Here is a 21,165-nt window from a genome sequence, read left to right on the forward strand (position 1 = left end):
ATTACAGTGCTACCTTGTCTTCTAGTACAGTTTGGCAAAACTTACTCCTTATTCTCTTGAAAGGAAAAAGATGCATGTATATCTTAACTTGAAGGGACACGGTCAGAGTCATTAGAGGCAAAATTGAGATGGGTGCTATTTTTACTCACAGAAGTCAGTGCACACGCTTTCACCTCCCATCACACCAAAACATTGTAACCTAAAACAGGCCTTGTCAGATTAGATCACAGTGACTGGGAACTGTAATTTACAACGCTTTGTGGTCATGTTTTCTTCCAGTAACCAGTGTAACTCCTGCCTCGTGCCGGCTGTCACACAGGAGTTGCTATTTACAGCTGTATGGCCAAGGGGAAGTGTTCACTGTGCTTTCAGGGCCTCGTTCCTTTTCCCTCCTGTTTCCCTGGGGCACAGCCATGGATCTGTAATCCCTGGTGCAGGCACACATTTCCCTGCTGGTGTTTTCGAAGGGCTGAATGGACCACAGCCTGTCACTGGGGCCATGAGGGCTGCATGTGATTCCAGCTCCAGCCTCCTGTGGAGGCACCATTACACCGTGGTGTGACTGTGTTCAGAGGGGTCTGAGGTTGAGGGAAGAGATGAGGATCTGACTCTATGTTTCAGAAGGCTTGATTTATTATTTTATGATATATATTATATTAAAACTATACTAAAAGAATAGAATAAAGGATTTTATCAGAAGGCCAGCTAAGAATAGAAAAAGAAGGAATGAATAACAAAGGCTTGTGTCTTGGACAGAGAGTCCGAGCCAGCTGACTGTGACTGGCCATTAATTAGAAACAACCACATGAGACCAATCACAGATCCACCTGTTGCATTCTACAGCAGCAGATAATCCTTGTTTACATTTTGTTCTTGAGGCCTCTCAGCTTCTCAGGAGGAAAAATCCTAAGGAAAGGATTTTTCATAAAAGATGCCTGTGACACCGCAGGGCCCTCTGCAGCCATCCCGCTGTGGTGGGAGCAGGACTGGAGGAGGCATGAGGAAGAGCAGGGCTGGTTGGGCATGGCAAGGGGAATGGCCTGGTCATGGAGCATGGCAGCCACTGCCCCTGTGATCCTTCAGCCACTGCCAGTGCGAGCCCTCAGCCATTGCCAATGTGGGCCTTCAGCCACTGCCAGTGTGAGCCCTCAGCCATTGCCAATGTGGGCCTTCAGCCACTGCCAGTGTGAGCCCTCAGCCATTGCCAATGTGGGCCTTCAGCCACTGCCAGTGTGAGCCCTCAGCCATTGCCAATGTGGGCCTTCAGGCACTGCCAGTGTGGGCCCTTCCCTCACCCCTTGCCATGGTGCTGCTGCTTCCTTCACAACCCTCACCATGGCGCTAGTTCTCCCTTGACACCTCTCACCTAGGCACTGGTCCTTCCCTCATGCCCCTTCACCATGGCACTTGTCGTTCCCTCACGCACCTTCCCTCACAACCCTCAGCATCGTGCTGGTCCTTCCCTCACACCCCTTCCCTCACAACCCTCAGCATGGCGCTTGTCCTTCCCTCACACCCCTTCCTTCATGACCCTTCGCCATTGCTCTGGTCCTTCTTTCACACCCCTCAGCATGGCGCTTGTCCTTCCCTCACACCCCTCAGCATGGCGCTGGTCTTTCCCTCAGGGAGGAGGTGCATTCCCTCAGGGAAGAGGTGCATTCCCTCAGGGAGGAGGTGCATCCCCAGCACTGTTGGGGAAGCCACAGTGCCTGTCCATCAGCAGGTGTGCCAAAGGGGCTGTCAGTAGCTACAGTCAGCTGGGGTGATGGTCACCCTGAGCTGATGGGAACAACACCCTGGGCCCAGCAGGACATGGCAGCAGCTGCAGAGCTTGCTGTGGATCTGCTGGGAGGTCACTTGGCATCCAGCTGGGAGCCAGCAGGAAGGAGGCCATGTCTGGTGAGACAGCCAGGTTGGTCAGAGGGGTGCAGCCCTGTCTCTGGCTCAGCACTGCTTTCCCTCTAACTGCTGCACAAGGACCCAGTGCCATTTGGGAAAGGGGTACCTGCTAGCCTTGACTAGGTGAGCGAAACTAAGGGGTTAAGAAGTTCAAAGGCTGGGCAGGAGGGCAGTGCCAAAATACACCCGAGCTTGATGCCATTGCCACGAGCCCTGGCTTGCTTTACTCTGTTCCCTGCCTCAGGTGATGCGCTGTTTTCAACTATGGTTTTGTGTATAACATGCTATTTTTAAATCTTTTCTCCACAGTTTATTTATGATGAAAGAGTTTCCTGGTAAGTGAATCCCTTTTCTTTTAATTTTTTCTGGTTATACCACAAAAGCTTCCATAATTAGTATTTATGAGAAGGAGAAAGCTAAAAAGTTCTGCAGGGCAGCTATTTGCTGCTATGTGAGAAATGTCAGCATGAAACCAGCCAGAGTAACTAATTTTTTGAGCTAGAGAAGAAAGCCCAGGATAATCAGACTGTTCCTGGTACAGTGGCAGCAGTCAGTGCCCTCTGCATGCCCTGCAGCAGTCTGGGGATGACAGTATGCTCAGCAGAGCTGTGGGTGTGCAAGAAGGAGCTACCCAAGCAGCTGGATGTTTCATAATTTAGTGAACGACCAGTTAAAATAAATAATAAAAAAATATCCCTATTAATGTGTTAAAGTGCAGTGCAGTAGGTATGGTTGTCTTGGAGGGCTGCAGATACTTTTCAGTTGCCTTGGACTCATGGTTTTGTTTCTGGCACATCCCAGAGGTGATGTGGTGACATCTAAAGGTGACAGTGGAGGTGACAGCTTTGGCTTTGGTGTCACTCCCAGCTGGTGTCATTTGGATTACAAGCACTAGGGAGCGTCAGGCTGCTTGGGCTGGTGTTTTCCCTCACTGGCTCTTGCCCATTTCAGAGGCAGATTTCAAACACCCATTCCTGGCAATGGTCTGGTTTTCTTTGTTGATTTTTGGTGTGGTTTTTTTTAACTGAAATTCACTCGAAGGCCAATTGTATTTAACTGAGGTCTAAAAAAAACCCCAAAACACATAGCACAGAAGCTGAATGTTGAATCTTAAGAAGCAGAGAAGCAGGGAATGAAACATTGATATAGTTAGTGCAATATCTCAAGATCCTTGTGGAGAAGATGTTCCATGAATTAGTTTGATAATGGATGATTTTCACAAGGACTAGCAGCTTGCCATGGGGAACTAAGCAGAATACAGCATTTTGGACAGTGAAAAAGATCACCTAGAAACAAGCTCTAAAAGCCATATTGTAATTTGTTTTCATACAAATTTCATTACTCCATTAGTTTGACACGGAAACAGCAGAGGGAAAAAAACCTGTCAGTATCTAATCAGCAGTTTGAACTGCTGCCTGCTGCATTCTCAGCACTCACACAGCAGCGATAGTGGCAGAGCAGCTGCCCCTTGCTCAGGTTGTCTCAGCACAATTGGCTTTACAAAGCCCAGCATCTTGCTCAGGTTGTCTCAGCACAATTGGCTTTACAAAGCCCAGCATCCTGCTCTACACTCCTGCAGGCACAGCAGGGTGGCTGCTCCCCTCCCTTGGCCACATCCCATGGTCATTGTCCTTATGGAAGTGTTGGTGGTCCTTGGGTGTCCTCACTGAACTCCTGGGTTTTGTCTCTTGCTCTTAGCTGACAGGTCAGTTTGGCCAAGTAAAATCACAGAAGTCAAGAAAACAAAGGAGGGTGTGTGAGCCATTTCTTTGTGCATCTCTTTTTTTGTAGAGGAATGTTAAGGCAGCCCAGGAGGATCAATCCTTTCTGCAGGCTTGTGGTGTGTCAGAAACACGGGGGAGTGGCTGAATAGGGGCTGCTGATGCCGTGCCCTGCTCTGATGTGTTTGTGTTGCTCTTGTTTCCAGGTGGGAGTCCTTAGTCTTAGTGCTGATGTATGTGATCTACATCTTTATAATGAAGTAAGTCAAATGTGCCCTCAGTTTATCTTAATTTCTAAGGCTCCTTGCTCTCCTTGCCTCACCTAGCCCTTACAACAAGAGGGAGAAGCAGCCTCCAGTTCTGCCAGAGGAGGTTTAGCTTGGCTATTAGGGAAAATTTCTTCACCACAAAGGTTGTCAGCTGCAGGAACAGGCTGCCCAGGCCAGTGTTGGAATCACTATTCCTGAAGGGGTTTAAAAGATGTGCAAATATGGTGCTTAGGGACATGGCTTAGGCGTGGGCTTGGCAGTGCTGAATTAACATTGGACTGGATGATTGTGGAGGTTTTTTCCAACCTAAACTGTCCTGTGAACCTGTGCTATATGGATCTCCTCCTGTGTGAACTGACCAAAGCTAAGAGCAAACCTGTGGCAGAGCAAGTCCCACCAAAACAATCTCTTCTGACTTCACTTTAGCATCTCTACTTGGAAATAAGCAGGAGTGAGATTCCAGTCCACTTTTCATGGGAGCAAAGCTCTGCAGCAGTTCTTGCTTGCCTGGAGATCAGTGATAAAATTACAGCACAGTCAGCAGTGATTTTCTGAGCATCTGGCCTGTGTGACTTCTTCCACACAAGTTCTTGCTAGTAAAACTGGTCTGTTCTGCTGTTTTGTTCACCTCCTCCTGTCTTGTTTTCAAAAGCCAGTGGAAAGGAAACCCAGATTCAAACTGGAACATTCAACAAAACCTTCCAGCTGCCAAACACACCAGTGGTCTTGTCTCCACAAGTAAAACTAGAGATTTGTTTTGAAATGATGAATAGAGTAATATTGTGAGAGCAATTCTCAGTGAGAACAGCAAAACACTCAGGCTGGCTGAAGGGAACACAAGTCAGAATTCATCTGTTAATTAGAAATTTTGACATGGAGGGTAGCTTTTTACTCTTGGAACATTTAACTGACCAGCAAGACAGATGTAATGTGTGCATTTTTTTTTTTTTTCTAAAAACAATGTTGTAATGTGAACAGGCTTTTCAGACCTGTTTGGATATAGCTTGAAAGGTTGTCAGCCTAATTAGGGACCTCTGCCAGGTGTTTATAGGGGTCTGCCCTTGCCTCTGAGTGTCATGGGGAGAGCCTTGGCTCATACTTGTGTCAGCTCCCAGATGCTCCAAGAAGTAAGGATTATTCCCCACCCCTGCCAAAGCTGAGATGAATTTAGCGTAAGGTGTTGTGTTTCTGGGTTGAGTCCTCCCTGTAAAATAATGCTGATACTCAGGTGTGATTGTGTGATAAAAAAATATACTTGGATGATGACAAGCAAAGATTTTACTCATGATACAGAATATTTAACACACCTAACACATAAACATGCATGTCATTCAAGATCCATGGGTTCTATCTTTCACAGCCTTCTGGGTATAGAGAGACTGTGTGATGTACAATCAGCTCTGGGATCCTCCTTATATCCAGAGGAGTTTACTTCCCTCCCTTAGCTGTATTGCACAGGATACAAGGCTAGGAAAAGAAGACTGTCAAGAATTAAAGGTACATCCTGAGTTTGTTTCGTTTGTGCAGGTACAACTCAACCATACATCACTTCTTTGAGAGGAAGACAAAAAACTCTGCAAATATGGTGAATGGTTTAGCAAGTAACACAGAGATGGATGACAACAGCAACTGTGATGCCACAGTGGTGTTACTAAAGAAAGGTAACTGTTCCAGTAAGTCACCCTGTCACTTGCATCATTCTGGGTGTTCTCTCCCTGCTCACATGGGGGGAACTGCTGCTCTCTTTTAGGCCATGAAACAGGAGGGGGCAGGTGGTCCTTTTGGAACCCCTCTCCCAGATGGGGGACACGGTGTGGTGATCCCAGCCACCACAGCCTATGCTACTGGAGGTGGCTGAGGCCTCTTGTGGCTGATTCTTGCTGCTGGACAAGTTGCTTGGCTGCAAGGACTCCTTGAAGCCCAGGGGCTGCTTATCTGGCCTGTTACAGCCTTTAATTCCTCCTGTGGATGCTGTTACTGTGCACTGAAGTAACATGTCCAGTTAAATTTAACTCCTCTCCAAAGGGACATCAACTGAGCAAGAAAAAAGGCCCTACTTAGACCAGTGTACACTTATCCCCAGTGAAAGGAGGGTGGGGACTCTCTGTGGGTCTGGGTACTGTGCTCTTACTGCACATGCTGGCTTTACCATGCACAACTTTTCCATGTGAGTGGTCTTTAAGGGTGTTTCACTTTGGCTGAAACCTGATCCAGTTTGACTTTAGTCATGATCATGTATAAAAATGGTTGTATTTCTTCAGCTTAAAAAAAATTCCCCCATCCCTTAGCTCAGCAGCAGTTGTTCAATGTCTGCATTTGCAGGGATGTCCTAAGCGCTATTCACAGTGGATTTATTTTGTCTTTAAAGCAGACAGCAAGCATGTGCAGTAAATGTTTGGAATGTATATGTACCTGTTCTCAGGAATAACACCTCCCCTTTGCCTGAGGCACTGACTTAGCCTGAGAAGAAGCTCCATCTTGTCAAAATCAGTCCTGGTCTCTGACCACAGATGGGCTGCCTCTTTTGTTTAGCTAGTTTTTCAAAAAACCCCAACCAACCAACCAACCGACCAACCAACCACCCAAAAATAGGTTTCTTTTCCTGCAAATGGGGCTTGAGAGGCACAGTCTGTATCCAGCAAGCAGTTAAGCATGAAATGTAGTGAGGTTTATTTGCAGCAGCAGAGGAGTCTGCCAGCTCTCAGTTCCAGGCCTGTTGCAGAGGGAAGGCTGTCAGCAGTGCTGTGCACTCTGATTTGGAGAAGCTGCTTTTTTGGGGACAGCTCTCTGTTGCCTGGAGCTCTCCACAGCAGAACTACGCTGGCAATTCTGCACCATGAAATCTGGATTGGGAAACCTCAGTGAGCACAAGCTCAGGCCTTGCACATCCAACTTTACCCAGTGGGATTTGGTTTAAATGTTCCCACAATGGGTTTTTAGAATACTCTGCTGATAACTTTTTGATTTGGACACTTGTGGTTACTCACACTGGCCCAGGAAGGAAGATGAAAGGGTTGCTTCATCTTCTTGCAGATTGTTCCTGTATTTCCTGGGGACTGGGCCACAGCAAGCCTGGAGGGGCAAGTGGTGCTGCTTTGTGTCCCAGCCAGGGGTACAGGGCCACCAACAGCACCTGTTGCAATGGGGTGCCTGGGGGTTTCAGACTTCTGAGGCCTTTTCTGAAACCTTTTCTGAACAGAGGACCAAAAAGTTTGAAACAGAAAGATTTCTGTGTTTGGCAGTTTTTCCAGGTGCCATTCGACAAGTGCCAGTGTGGAAAAACTCACAAGGAAAAGCTTTGTGGTTGGTTTTTGTTGTTGGTTTGCGGTTTTATTTTTTTAATATGGAGGAGCTCACATATCTACTGTACTCCATGAAAGCCTCAGTAGGCAAAAAAAAAGTAACGTAAAGGCTGAGGAGATAGTCTTGTGTAAGACTAACAGTGATGGTTAAAAATGGTAATGCCACAAAACATTTGCCAGGTGTTTAACACTGGTTTTAATAAACCTGTGGAGAATTGTGTTGGAGAAGGCCTCAGGTTTCCCTGCTGCTAAGTCCCAGTCCATGCACAGAATTCAGAGCCCAAGGTGTCATCCAGGTGAAGGAAGCATGATCCCCAGAGGCAGTGGGCATCAGCACTGTGCTCCAGGTGGAGCACGATCCAGGGACCAGCCTCTGTCTCCTGTCCCTTTGCTCCCACGCTGTGGATTGCTCTGGCACATGCAGTTGCTGCTGGATTTGGTGGCAGTTCCCAGCCATGAGCTGCAAGCCCAGGGTGGAGGCATGTTCTTTTCATTTGTATTGGTACCTTGCAGGTGCACAGCAGTGGATGATGAGGACAATATCCTCACAGAAGTGCAGGTTGCAACTGGAAGTAGCTGCCTGGGTGGGATAGCTGCTGTTGAAGCAGTGGTGTGCCTAACACAGGCCTGTGATGAAGTTTGCAGAGCTGATGTAGTTCTCTGTAAGGAGCATGAGCGGTCATACTATGTTGACAATTTATTTAAAAACAGGAATATAAGGTGTGTAGAAGGCAGAAATTAAGGACAGATGAAGCCTGTTTTGAATGGTGTAGCTGAAGGAATGGTTCTTACAGAGAACTTCTGGAACCTATGGGTTCATTCTTCTTAGAGCCACATAGAGCAGAGGGAGAGACTGCTGGAAGAAGGCTTCAATTTGTTTTTGTTCCTTGGCTGCAGGAAATTTCCACCGAAAAGCCTCAGTGATCATGGTTGATGAGCTGCTCTCTGCCTACCCACACCAGCTTTCATTTTCCGAGGCTGGGCTCCGGATCATGATAACCAGCCATTTCCCTCCCAAAACACGTCTCTCCATGGCCAGCCGCATGTTAATCAATGAGGTGTGTCTTTTATCTCCCCCTTCCCCCCACCTGCCCTGCTCCTCCTGAATTTGCATTTTCCTGTAGCTGTATTTAGCTTGAAATGGCAACTCTGCTGTTTCTTCTGGATCCCTGATAGTGCTCTCTGAGATTTTATCCTTCTGGCACTGACTTCACTAAATGTCCTTTGCTCTCTGTGCCCATGGAAATTTTAGCAGGGGTTGTTATGGAGTTATATTACATGTAGCTGTTGCTCACAGGAGGTGCCCTCTGCACAGATCTGTTTGATAATATGGTACTACCCCGAGACTGCACTCAAGCGTGTCTTGGAGTACTCCTGGAGTCAATTCCACAGCCACTGGACCTCCTCTTGTAAAAGTTGTACATGTGAGATTTTTCTAGTGGTCTGCAAGCAAGCATCATGTTGTACCTGTTGAAAATCATTCTTTTTCCTTTTAAAGATCAATTTTTAAAGACTTCTTCACACCTCTCTTTCTCTGTTCCTCCCTTTTGCTTAAAAAAACCCTCAAATTTAAAAAAGTCTTACTTTTCAGCAAGGCTGCCTTTCTTTACAGAGACAGAGGCTGATCAACAGCAGGACTTACACCAATGGGGAGTCAGAGGTAGCCATCAAAATCCCCATCAAGCACGTGGTGGAGAATGGAACAGGCCCCAGCAACTCTGCTGAGCGTGGCGTGAACGGCACGCGGCATGACGAGGACGCGGCCGAGGCCCGCAACGAGAACGAGAACGAGGACAACGAGAACAACGAGAACGACGAGGAGGAGGAGGATGATGATGATGATGATGATGACGACCATGAAGGGCCCTACACGCCTTTTGACCTCCCCAGTAAGAAGCTCTCCCACGTTTGTGTGGTGTTTGTTTGGATATGGTGGAAAGCATTGCGGGTGGATGTAGAGGTGGAAGCGTCTCTGAGGGCTTGCATCAGCTTTCACTTGGCAGTGAGGCTCGTGGCCACATGTAAAAGAGATGGGGGACTGGGAAGCAGCAGGAACCTCTCAGGGTGCAGACTCCTGGGGTTGGGCACACCTCTGCTGCAGCTCCTGCATTGGCCCTGTGCTGCTTATTGGAATAATTACCAGCTGCTGTTGCAGTTGCAGGGGAGACACAGCAATCTCCACAGGGTGGGTTCTTCCCCCAGAACATGGCTCACCCCCTGGAGAGATGGATCTCTGCTCACTGTAGAGGAAGCTGAGGGTGGCTGGGCTGCTGGCAAGGAGCCTGAGTGAAGGTCAGAGTGAGGACCCACGTGTGCCTCAGGCTGCTGAGCACTGCACCTGCAGGATGGAGATCTCCTTTTAGCCTAGTGCTTCTTACTAGGCTAAGCAGGGCTCTGGTCCTGGGGTGATCATAATGTATCCCTGTCCTGCCTTTGAGTCACAGTTGTCATAGCTGGAAAGATTTGCTGTGTTGCAGGTGAGCTGGAATACCGTAGGGAGTGGTTCTGCCCTTCACAGTCTAGATACAATTTTGGGAACTCCTGTTCAGGTCTCACTCAAACAGCATTTCTGTAGTTTGAGTGAGGAAAAGATCTGAGCTTTAAAGTTTAGATGTCCTATAGACTTTCATAGTATGTGAAAGGCTGGACCTCTGGAGATCTCTGGTTCCACCCCCTGCTCAGAGCAGGTCCTCCTCCAAGCCTGTGTCCACTTGAGTTTTATTATCTACAAGGATGGACATCCCACAGACTTTTGGGTACCTGTTCCAGTGTTTGACCAACTGCCACCTCCCCCCACCCCAGTAGGAAAAAAAGAGAAAATTCACAACTCAATGTACTATCCATTCTGAATTTCCCTTATTGGAAGTTGAGTCCATTGGCTTTTGTAATTCCCTTGTGCAAGGAATTTTGTAATTCCCTTGTGAAGGGCCTGCCTCCATCTTTTCTGTACCCTCCCATTAGGTGATTGAAGGTGAATCAGATCTCTTTCTTGGACTTGCATTTTATGTGGGTTTGTAAGAACTTGACTAGGGTGCACGTGTGATCTGACCCATTACTTAAACTCTGGGGGAGTCCCTTCATACCCCTGTGCCTGTCTCTGCCCTCCTGTCTGCCATCACATCATTATCTTCTGAACAAGGAATGGCATGTTGGCATAACAGGCTGAGGTGTCCCTGGCATCTTGTTTGCACATGCTAACAAAATAATAACATTCTGAAATGTGATTGTTTCCCTTTGTTTTGTTGTTTGGCAGCTGGCAAGATAGAAATGTTGAAGTGGGTCTTCACATGGCCCTTGAGTTTTGTCCTGTACTTCACAGTGCCCAACTGCAACAAACCCCACTTGGAAAAATGGTTCATGGTCACCTTTGCTTCTTCTACCCTGTGGATTGCAGCTTTTTCTTACATGATGGTGTGGATGGTACGTACCAACTAACCCAGAAACCACTGACTGAGAGAAGCAGCAGCAGGAGGGGGTTTGGCAGTCTAGAGAAATGCATAGGAAGTTCTGCACACCTGAATTTTCAGGTGAGGGACCCTAGGTTTGCTTCTATTTCTTTTGGACCTGTCCACACTCATAGAAGAAAATTAGGGGCCAGTAGCCATGGCCTTTGAGCTTGATTTAGAGCTGGCATTTCATCCAGATTCTTTACCTTGGGCAACAATTACAGCTGCAGCAGTGGAACATCTCCTAGTCCTGCAGGGTAATGTGAGGGGTGCTGAGTGACAATGTGGTCACAACAACTTTTTATTCTCTTGGAGCAAGCAAGCTCAAGAGACATGGAGTTGTGAATGATAACACTTTGAACTTAGCATGAACAATAGCATGACATTCAGTCAAATTCCTGCAGAACTAGAGCCATAGGGTGGTTTTGTGTCTGCTTAGCTGGTATTTGTGTATAACAATGTTTAAAAACCTCATCCAAGCTAGTATTTGTATATAATAATGTTTACAAACTTCATCCAAGATCAGGAGACAGCTACCCAGGGTAGTGAGCCACCATACAGTCTCTTTTCCAGATTAGTATCAGGAAAACTGTGGAGGAAATGTATGGAACAGCTAACCTGAGAGGGTACACAGCAGGTGAGTGCTATGCCCTGCCAGTTGATGAATATACCAACAAAGCCTGTAACTGCCTTGGTCTAAAGGAAATGTGAGTTTGCACTGAGAGATACTCTCTGTTTCAGCATCTTGCAGATTTGGGCCAAGTTGGTGTCAGCTCTTAATTCTTGTAAACAGCTTGACAGTTTCTTTCATGCTCTCCTTAGGTGACAATCATTGGGTACACACTGGGAATTCCAGACGTGATCATGGGCATCACTTTCCTGGCAGCAGGAACCAGTGTGCCAGACTGCATGGCCAGCCTGATCGTGGCCAGGCAAGGTGGGTCATTGCAGGGATGGCATCCTGCTGTGGAGCTGTGTCCTGACATTCTGCTCCTCCTCAGGTAGCACAGATGTTTCCTCAGCAGGAGAATATACAGAGCTCTTTCCACAAGCCTGGAATTTAAAACAAGAACGAAGAAGGAAATAAATTGTGCTGCTATTGCAAAGCAGTTAACAGGTTCTCAACAGAAGTGTGGAACAAGTTCTGGCAGTATTGTCAGCTTCAAGCCTTCCTCAATAACCACAGTAATTTTCTTAATTTGAGTATCAGTGGTATAGAACTATTTATTGGCATAAGAATCTTTCAGGTCACCTTCCAGCTTTTCTTCACAGTCATAAGGACTGGAAGATACTGCTGTTTTTAAGGAAAGCAGCTCCCCCATATTTGTAGCCCTTGCAGCAGGTGTGTAAAGAGGAAAAGCAAGAAGCCAGTACTGCTCTGGGGAGCAAAACCAGTGGCTTGTCACTGAAATAAGCAGCTGCTGAAGAGATGGCTCAAAGACCTTTTGCAATTAATCCAGTGCAGAAGCTCATGTGTCATGGTCACAGTAAAGGGTCAAAAGTCCCCCTGAGCATGGCACCAGAGGACTGGCAGGTCACAGCCAGCACAGCAGGTCCCCTCAGCAGCAGAGGATTAGAAGAGGGGAATTCTCACATGATCCTCAAAGGTGGATTAAGCCCCTTTAAGCCTGCTGGCCTTGTGTGATGGGGGGCAAAGGGAAGGGAGGGAGTGAGGGGCATCTTCCACAAATCTTGGCCTTAATCGGGGGAAATTGCCTGGATTAGTTCAGATTGAAGCTGCAGGACTTTTCTGAGACATGTCTGAGCGTTTGTGGTTTCCATTCCTGCAGGTATGGGGGATATGGCCGTGTCCAATTCCATCGGAAGCAATGTTTTTGATATTTTAATTGGCCTAGGCCTTCCATGGGCTTTGCAGACCCTAGCAGTGAATTATGGATCTTACGTAAGTCCTGCATTTGTTCACATCATTGTTACTTATTTATGACTTATTTATTCATTTTGAATAAGCCAGATCTCTCTAGGAAAAAAAAAAGTCCAAAATTCTATGGATTTTATTTGAAAAAACAAGTAATTTTCTCTGTTATGATATGGGAGAAGTAGAAATTAATTGTCACTGGACATCTCCCATCCTTTTGAGGACAAGTACTTCCATTTCTTCCTGGAAGACAGAAGTCTGTGCTGGAGTAAGCTAGCTTTACTAGAGTGCACTGGATTTTCATACTCTTGAATGTATTCCAAGTAAGAATGACTCTGTTTTTAATAAGGCAGAGGGGATAAACACACAGGTGAAATATAAAATGTAGATGAGATTTGCAGGGCTTCTGCTAAGAAAAATTCTGGCATTACTAAACTGTTAACACACTGCAAAGTGAAGGAAGCTGTTAAATAATTGCGTGTTTCAGAGCATGTCCGTCAGCAGGAAACTCTGCAGAGCTTTCCTGTTTAAGACAAAATACCAAACACCAATGAACTTTTATCACTTGGGAAGTAAAGAATAAGAGCCAACCTCTGCCCCAGAGCTGCTGCAAGGTTCCTTCTGAGAAGTAAAAGCAGGAGATGCCACAGAGTTCTAGAGGGAAGTCACTGTGGCTGTTGCTGTTACCTGGACCCCACAGACAGCAGGGTAGGGCAGAGAGAAGACTCTTGATTACAGTCACTGAGTGAATGCAAAGTTAAAAGGCAGGAGAATGACAGAACTGCTGAGCTTGACAAGTAGCTCTGGAGATTGTCCAGTCCCCCGCCCTCTGCTCAAAGCTGGGCCAGCTAGAGCAGAATGCTTAGGACTTTGTCCTGTTGAGTGTTGAGTACCTCCAAAGATGGAGTCTGCACAGCCACTGTCAGCAGTCTGTTTGATTTTTAACCACTCTCAACAGTCAAAAGCATTCATATATCTCTGCATTTAAAATAGTGTGGTTCCTCTTGTCCTTTCAATGGATATCACTCAGGAGAGTCTGGCTGCACCTTCACTGTGTTCTCCCACCAGGTATTCATGCACATGTCTAAGATCCCCCTGAATCTGAATCTTCTCTTCTCTAGGCTGAACAGTCACAGCTCTTTGAGCCTCTCTGTATGTCAGATGCTGCCATCCCTTAAATCTTCCTTGTGGTCCTTCACTGGACTTGCTCCAAGTCCATATTTTCCTTGTATTGAGGAGCCCAGAGCTGGACCAATGTGAGCAGAGAAGGATCATCTTCCTCTCCCTACAGGCAACACCTCTGATGCAGCCCAGGATGCTGTTGATGCTCCATCTTGGTGTCCACCAGGATCAACAGGTCTTTCTTGGCCAAGCTGCTTTCCAGCTGATCTGTGGAGTTATTCCTTCCCAAGTGCAGGGCTTTTCATTTCCCTTTGTGGATATTAATGAGTTTGCTGCCTGCACATTTTTCCAGCCTGTCCAGCTCCCTCTGTATGGCAGCACAGTCCTCCAGAGCACGAGCCACCTTCCTTGGTTTCATATGGACTGTGAACTTGCTGAGTCTGCTCTCTCCTCATCACCCAGTTCATTAAAAAAGGCACTAAAATCTCTCTCCCCATCATCCAGTTCATTAAAAAAGGCACCAAGCAGTCCTGACCCCTGGGGTAAGGCCCTAGTGACTGACCCCCCGCTGGCCTTGGAGCACAGTGCTTTGGCTGCTTATCAGGCCATTCCACTGGCCACTTTTCTAGACTGTTCTTCCTCTGTTTGTCTCTGAGGATGTTTGAGAGAATGCCAGAAGCCCTGCTAAAGTCAACATAAACAATGTCTGTTGCTCTCCCCTCACCCAGCAAGTCCCCCCTCATCCTACGGGGCTGTCAGGCAGGGTCAGAGGGATTTCCCCCCCATAAATTAACATGTCTGTCCTTTGTGTATTTAGAAGTGGTTCCCATGATCATGTGCTCTGTCATCTTCCCAGGGATCAAGGTCAGGCTGACCAGCCTTTAGTTCCTCACATCTTCCCTCTTCTTGGATATAGGAGTGCCACGAGGAAGCAGTGCTGTAGGAATAAAATCCCCTTCTTTAATGAGCAATTTATCTGTAGCTCATCTATATTTTTGTGAAAAAGGATGAAAAGAAGTGGCTGAACAGAAGCCGCCAGCTTTCATGGAGGCATAACAGTATCGCTACTGTTTTGCATACCCAAAATGTCCATTGTACAGTGTGATCACATGGTTAGAAAAGGCAGTCTTGGAAACTGCCCCACAATTAGCAAAAGAGAGTTTCCTCAGTTTTCACTTGCTGTTCCTGGATTTCTCTCCAAATTCTTGGGTAATTGGACTTTAAAACAAAGCTAGCCCCCCTTCCTCACCCTGTTATTAGTAATTAATTTTTGAAGTATTACTACCTTGCTAGCAAAGGCTGGCATTAGCTGGGTCGGGTATACCTTGGTGACAGTGCCTAGAGCTCCAAGATGCTGGTTGTTATTCCAGGAGTGTGGCCATCATCCCTGGCACCCAGGTCAGAGGGGGCAGCAGATGTGGAGCTCCAGCTCCTGAGGTCTGTCAGGCTGAGCCTTGGGCTGCTTGCATGAGCAGGCCCTGCTAACTGCACTGGGGCTCGTGGGCTCAGGCCAGCCTGGTTGTCCACTCAATATCACTGGGAGTCAGAAGTGCTAGGTGATTTCTGGGCTAATTGTACAGGGTTTAGTACTGCTCCTTTGGTGTTTGGCAGGACCCAAATGTGTCTCTGTAGTATCTCCTCTTGGTAAGTGGCTTCATGTGGAATCGACTTTTTGTTTAAACAAGCTTACTCCATGGGATAGTGTCTGAGTGGGGAAAAGGCAGCTTTGTGATCTAACAGAATGAGTCAGGAAAAGAGCAGGAGGGGGACCTGTCAGAGAGACAAATGAGCTTGCTGGAGTCACAGTAGGTGAATTCCAGAACTGGAAATAAGCTGTGAATCCCTGGAGACACGTCTTGTGTCTAAATCACATTTTGATTGAGTGCCTCTCTTCTGACTGCTGCTTCCCCAGCCCTGTTGTCAGTTTATGCTTCAGCTTAGTGTTTATTTTATTCTGCCTTCCTTATTACAAGAAAGGAGAGGAAAACCATCTTAGGATTCTCAAGCTGCATCTTGGAAGCATCTGTCTAGAGAAGGAGGTTTTCCTTCTGTGTTCCTGCTTTAAATGAAACATCTTCCCCTAGGATGTGGTTACGCTGCAAGTGCCTCACCCTCTGCCTTCAGCTCAAGTGTCAGTTCCAGAATTCCTGGCTTGGACCAAGCCACCAACCCTTTTTCCATGAAAAGGCAGATCTGTTCAGGATTAAACTTTCCACATCAGATCCCTTCTGTTTTTACATTGCCAAGTCTTTAACCCAGCCATATGTTTATTATTTCAAGGGTCCTTGTTTCTGAACCCTCATTAATGTCCAGATACTAACTCTGCCTCCCTCTGCTTCCCACTGGAGCTTCCACCTCCACTGCTCACTTGGCCACCCTCTTGCAGCAGCTCTCCCCTTCTGTTGTGTACACAGCTAATCTGGCAGGCCAGCAGGGCTTTGGGAGCAAAAGCAGCATCCCTCTGGACCTTCAGAGTCCTTTGACATATTCACTCTCTCCTCTCTTCCAGCATTGAGTCCTGGACACGTTGCTGTCTCTGTAGTCCAGTAAGCATCCTTCCCCAGTGCACCTGGCATATGCAGAGTGGAAGGATTTTTCCTCCTTATTTTCTATCCAGTTGCTTTCCTCTGGAATATTTTGTTTTGCATGTAAACCAGACATCATCCAGCAGTATTTCAGAGAACAGGAATTTTAGCCTAAGGATAAAGAGCCAGGTTGATTTGATCACGTCAGCATTTGGGAGTATAATCATGTCAGTCCAATGTGCTCCTTTGCCTGATAACTTCAGGCAGTTTCAGCAAAGTTTGACAGCCTGAGAGACCTGATACTCTTTCTACCCAAACAAGCAGCTTGAGACAGCAGAAATAATCCCATCATATTTAGGCATCAGAGGATCCAGAGGGAAGCAAATCCTTGCAAAGCACAGATGGAGATGGGAAGCCACACTGCTCTGCTCCTTGCTGACCAGTTGATTTTCACTGGTTAAATTCCAAGGCACTGTTTGTTGGGACAAAGCTGGCTCCCTGGCTTTGTGGCAGAGAGATTATTGAGATGATTATGCTGTAGTAGAGCAATATTGTCCCTGCCAATCCTCCTATCATTACAGGAGTGCTCTCCAGCTATAGCTCCTGCACCTCCTGCATGATAATGTGAGTGGTCATGTGCAGCATTCCAGGTGTGTACCCTCTGCAAAATGAATTTTGTGATATGGAGCAAAACAGGGGCACTTTCTTAGAGGTCTAAAAACAGGTTTAAGAAGGAAATTCCATTTAAACATGCAGCAATGCATCAATGTTTGAAGTTCCAGTTTGCTTAGACCGCTGTCTCATGGCAAGACCTCAGGAATGCTGGATTTAGACTGAATTTCCATTGCCAGGGAGAGACACTGAAGGAGAAGGATACCCAGACATACAGAAGACCTGCAGCTTTTTCAGCTGAGGGACTGGAAACAAAGCATAGCCCTTCTGAAATTCCTTACTGGGGTAATTTCTGTCATATTAAGGCCCTGAAGCAAAACCAGTGTAGGTTTTGGCAATGGCTCCTTTTTTTCCCTTAAGCAGCTGCCAGCAAAGAACTTAAGAATAGAATAACTTTTATATCCATTGTTTTTCCTCTGCTGATTGGCTTCAGCCTTGGTTACCACAGCAGCATGGGAATGGCTGGAGCTGGTGGCAGCCTCTTTGCATTTGCTGCACAAGCAGCAGGGAGGTGGCCCCCCCTCAAACTCTGACAGAGGAGGCTGTGAATGTGCAAACCTTCTGTGCATGATCAGCCAGAACAGCATTCTTCTGCCTTGTTTCAGCCCCTACACACAAGCCAGTTCTCAAAGGGGAGTTTGGGAATACTAATTTTTCCTCCTTGCAGCATGAGGGAGTGCTTCTTCTGCAGCCTGTTCTCTCTTGGGGAAGAGGCACTTCCTATTCTTAAATGAACAGGGGACTGGACTTTTCCTTATACAATTAAAAGGACTCCAGCTGAGACTCATTTTCCAGTCTTTGCCAAAACCTGAAATTATCTCCTCCCTTACTGTGAGTTTTGAATGTTTTGCTGCCCTTGTTTTCCCTGAGCTTGCACATTTTCACATATCCCAAGGAAATGTATTCTGTTGCCTCTTGCAGGAAATGCCACTCGTCTCATGAGAGGGCTGCTTGACTATTTCTGCCCTAATTTGACAGATCAAGGACACATTTTTCTTAAGCTTCTGTTTCAAATTTCAGAATCTTCTGGGCTTCTGTGCTCTTAGTTAAAAGTCATGATAAGAAATGGGGTAGGCTGGTGATTACCATAGGAATGGAATCAGTTAAATCTGTATTTCCAGAGCTGTAGACTCATGGGAAATTTGTGAAACAGCAGCGGGTAGTCCAAAGTCAAATTCAGGAAAAGAAAGGGTTTGTCAGGAAGCTCATTTGGCTGAACTAGATACACATTACAGCTGGAATTTCTGGAAGAAAAAGTGCAACTGTTTGAGTAAAAAAAATATTCCTGGTGAGCTCAAAGTACTGGGAAAGGTGTGAAGAATTCCAGATGCTTCTACTGAGGCTCAGGAGGTGACGTATGCGTGGCCCCTCTCTGCCATGGAGCAGGTAGAAAAGGACAGAAACCATATTGTGAAAAGGGCTATAAAACAATTGAGAAGCAAATAGGAAATAACAGAAGGACAGCTGGAACAAGTGGTGCTCACACTGCAGAAGGGGCTGCTACATCTGCTTGGCCCACACAGGAACAGCATGGTGTGTGTGGCTCTTACATTGGTAAAGCTGCTGTAAATAATTAGCATACATTTTCTGCTTTTGAATTATCCCTAATGGCATCTTTTATTCCCCTAAATGACCTCCAAGGAAGAGCCTTGCAGATAGTCTGAAGAAAGCAGCACCAAACATCTCTTTTTTTGAAGCACTGTCCTCAGCAAATTAGACACAGAGGCCTTTGGAATGCTCTGCTGGTTTTATGGAGCATGAAGTTGTAACTGAGAAGCAGCATTAAGGTTAAATTTTTGCACTTTAGGTTAAATTCAGACATTTTCCATGATAAAATAATTCCATCTTTTTCATTTGCTTCCTTTTTCTGTAGATCCCTTTCCAATTGATACATTTTATACTGACAGTTTTAAAAAATATTTGCACTAGTCAAACAAAATTCCTGACCAAAATCCAGACAGGAATTTATTGTAAAATATTATCTCTTTCCTAGCCAGCTGCTGTTCATTTGGGATATAGCAGGGAAGGCAGCTTTAAATGTGTATTTTAGTTTCAGTACACAGAGTCAGTGTAGGGCTTTTTTGAACTGTATAATAATGGAAATGCAGGTTAACTGTTACATGTGGGCCATTCTGATGGGTGGAAAGCAAGAGAGGAGGAGTGGATGCACAGGAATGACTGAAGCCAAGAGGGCTGGTCCATCTCTGAAGTTTACATTAGCAGTGGGATCATGACATTTTTCATCTTCAGTTAGGCAGACAGTCCCAAAATCAGTCTTCATGCCCTGAAGTAATCCAAATCCTCCATTTCTTTGAGCAGTGTGATGAGAATATTGTATTTAAGATGTAATGGCCATAAGAATGTAATGGTCCTGCTGTCCCTTACAGCACGTTCATCCTAAAGAAATCCTCCATTACCTTTCAGACAAAGTGATCATCATGGTTGTAGCCTTTTTTATGGTGTCAGCAATCAGTAGGGAAGGGAAGGGTGCCATTTGTGTGAGCTGGTGTTTTAGGATGTGTACAGGGAACAGCACAGCTCAGGCAGCATGGATTGGCTTAGAAGATCCTGGGTGTGCAGAGAGCAGGGCAGGTGAGAGTTACCAAGTGTCAGGACTGATCATCCTTTCTGCCTTTCCCCTCAGTGGTCCCTGGGGAGGGAACCTAAATCATTATTCTGGATTTAGGAGCAATAGTGGGGTGAAAAGGATTTCCTGGCTCTGGTGCACAAGGATACAAGTGTATCTGTATTGCTGCAATCTTAAAATTGTAGTGCTGCTTGACACATTAGCAATACCCACTTCACTTGCAATTTGGATTCTTTATAATCTAACTGGAAGGATGGGAGCACTGAGAAGCCAACCTTTCCTAGAAGGATGTCCCCTCCACACAGTAGCTCCTGGAGGGAAGTGCCTTGAGAGACTCCACTGAGTGCTGCCCTGATGGTGCTGTTTGAGGTCATTTAAAAATGCCAAAAGGATAATGATTAAGTTCCCCAAGAGAAGGATGGGAAGCCAAGGAGAAGTGTGATTCTAGCTGAGGAGCAGGATTGGAGAGATGGCTTTACTCCCTGTAGCCTTCCTTTATAACATTAGGTTTGTGTCTCACAAAAATCACATTTTAAAAAGTATTTGGGCCTTAAAGATGCAGGTGACTTCCTTAGGTGAGGCTCAAAGCCTCTAAAAGTGGCAGTTTAATGGCTTCCCAGCTTTGTGGACCTGCATCTCAGTTCTTCTCATGGACAGTGACTGTAACTGGGGCTCTGCCATGAAGACAGCTGGCACCAGAGCCTGTGATGTGCCTGCTACACAGCCCTGCAGGCAGGAAGGTTTCTCCTTGTCTGATCTGCCTCAGTGCTAAATCATGTCCAGCCTATGCTAGTGTGCCATGATGCATTGATACTGACAATTTTTCAGCACCTGAGGCTCTGGTTTTGAGATTACTGACTTGTTCCCTTCACCGAGAGGAGTAAGATTAGAGAAGAAATAAGGTGAGAGTGGGGAAGAAATCAGGTGCTTGTGTGTGTCCTTGTTTATTTTCCCCTACTGTGAAGCCTTAACTGGTAACTGAATGCAAAATTTCCTTTCCCCTGTTTGTTCTTACAGAACTCTACAGGAGTTAGAAAATGTCATGATATAATAGTACAAGGGATGGCAAAGCTCACATGGAACACTGTGAAATGTTGTCAGGTCCTAAGGATGCTCCTCTAATAAGACTCCTTTGGCAAAATAGGGAGAAGGCAACGTTATCTGCCATGTAATGGTCTGACTTGGCATTTACAGCTTGCAAGCCACTGTTTAGCAGCTCAGCAGTTTAGGATTGTGGAAATATAAGCAGAGAGGAATATTGTTTGAAATTGTGAGATGGTTTGATAAACTTCCTTCTTTTACAGATTCGGTTAAACAGCAGAGGACTTATATATTCTGTTGGTCTCCTGCTGGCATCAGTTTTTGTCACAGTATGTATATAGTCTTTTGTTCTTCTTTTCCAAAAGAGGGATTTTTATAGACATTTTCTTCACCTGCTCCTTTCTCACCTCCAGCTGAAATGGTGGTTGCAAAGTCTGTTGTTATGGGGTAGGGGTGCTCCCTGCTTGAAAAGCTTCCCAAGGCCTTGATTTGGCTCTTTGCAGGAGCTGTCACTCCCACGGGATGACACTCCTGCCTGTGTGTTTTCCATGGGAGGAGCCATTAGGAATTTCTGTGCTAGAGCTGAAGCAGATCCTTTGATGCATGATGAGATCCACTGTCCTGTGAGACAAGCAGACAAAATGCTGAGCAGGTTTCTTGGCCCTCTCTAGGATCCTTCTGAATCACAGCACAGTGCAGAAAAAA

The 21,165-nt window shown here is 46.2% G+C and overlaps 1 protein-coding gene across 2 annotated transcripts in view; it reads left to right on the forward strand.

Annotated features, from left to right (window-relative positions):
* SLC24A3 (solute carrier family 24 member 3) overlaps positions 1 to 21,165 on the forward strand; it is a 111,463-nt gene that overhangs the window by 79,710 nt on the left and 10,588 nt on the right. Inside the window, exons 8-16 of one of the 2 annotated variants that reach the window (XM_071418322.1) lie at positions 2,209 to 2,234; positions 3,827 to 3,880; positions 5,417 to 5,562; positions 8,089 to 8,249; positions 8,804 to 9,080; positions 10,445 to 10,611; positions 11,460 to 11,574; positions 12,428 to 12,540; positions 20,724 to 20,789. In XM_071418322.1, the coding sequence (XP_071274423.1) occupies positions 2,209 to 2,234; positions 3,827 to 3,880; positions 5,417 to 5,562; positions 8,089 to 8,249; positions 8,804 to 9,080; positions 10,445 to 10,611; positions 11,460 to 11,574; positions 12,428 to 12,540; positions 20,724 to 20,789 (1,125 nt within the window). The remainder of the gene's footprint in view (positions 1 to 2,208; positions 2,235 to 3,826; positions 3,881 to 5,416; positions 5,563 to 8,088; positions 8,250 to 8,803; positions 9,081 to 10,444; positions 10,612 to 11,459; positions 11,575 to 12,427; positions 12,541 to 20,723; positions 20,790 to 21,165) is intronic. The other variant, XM_071418377.1, reaches the window with a different exon arrangement.

Source organism: Agelaius tricolor, unplaced genomic scaffold (assembly GCF_023055355.1).
Source record: "Agelaius tricolor isolate 1412-34295 unplaced genomic scaffold, bAgeTri1.0.p SCAF_1, whole genome shotgun sequence".
Lineage (NCBI taxonomy): Eukaryota > Metazoa > Chordata > Aves > Passeriformes > Icteridae > Agelaius > Agelaius tricolor.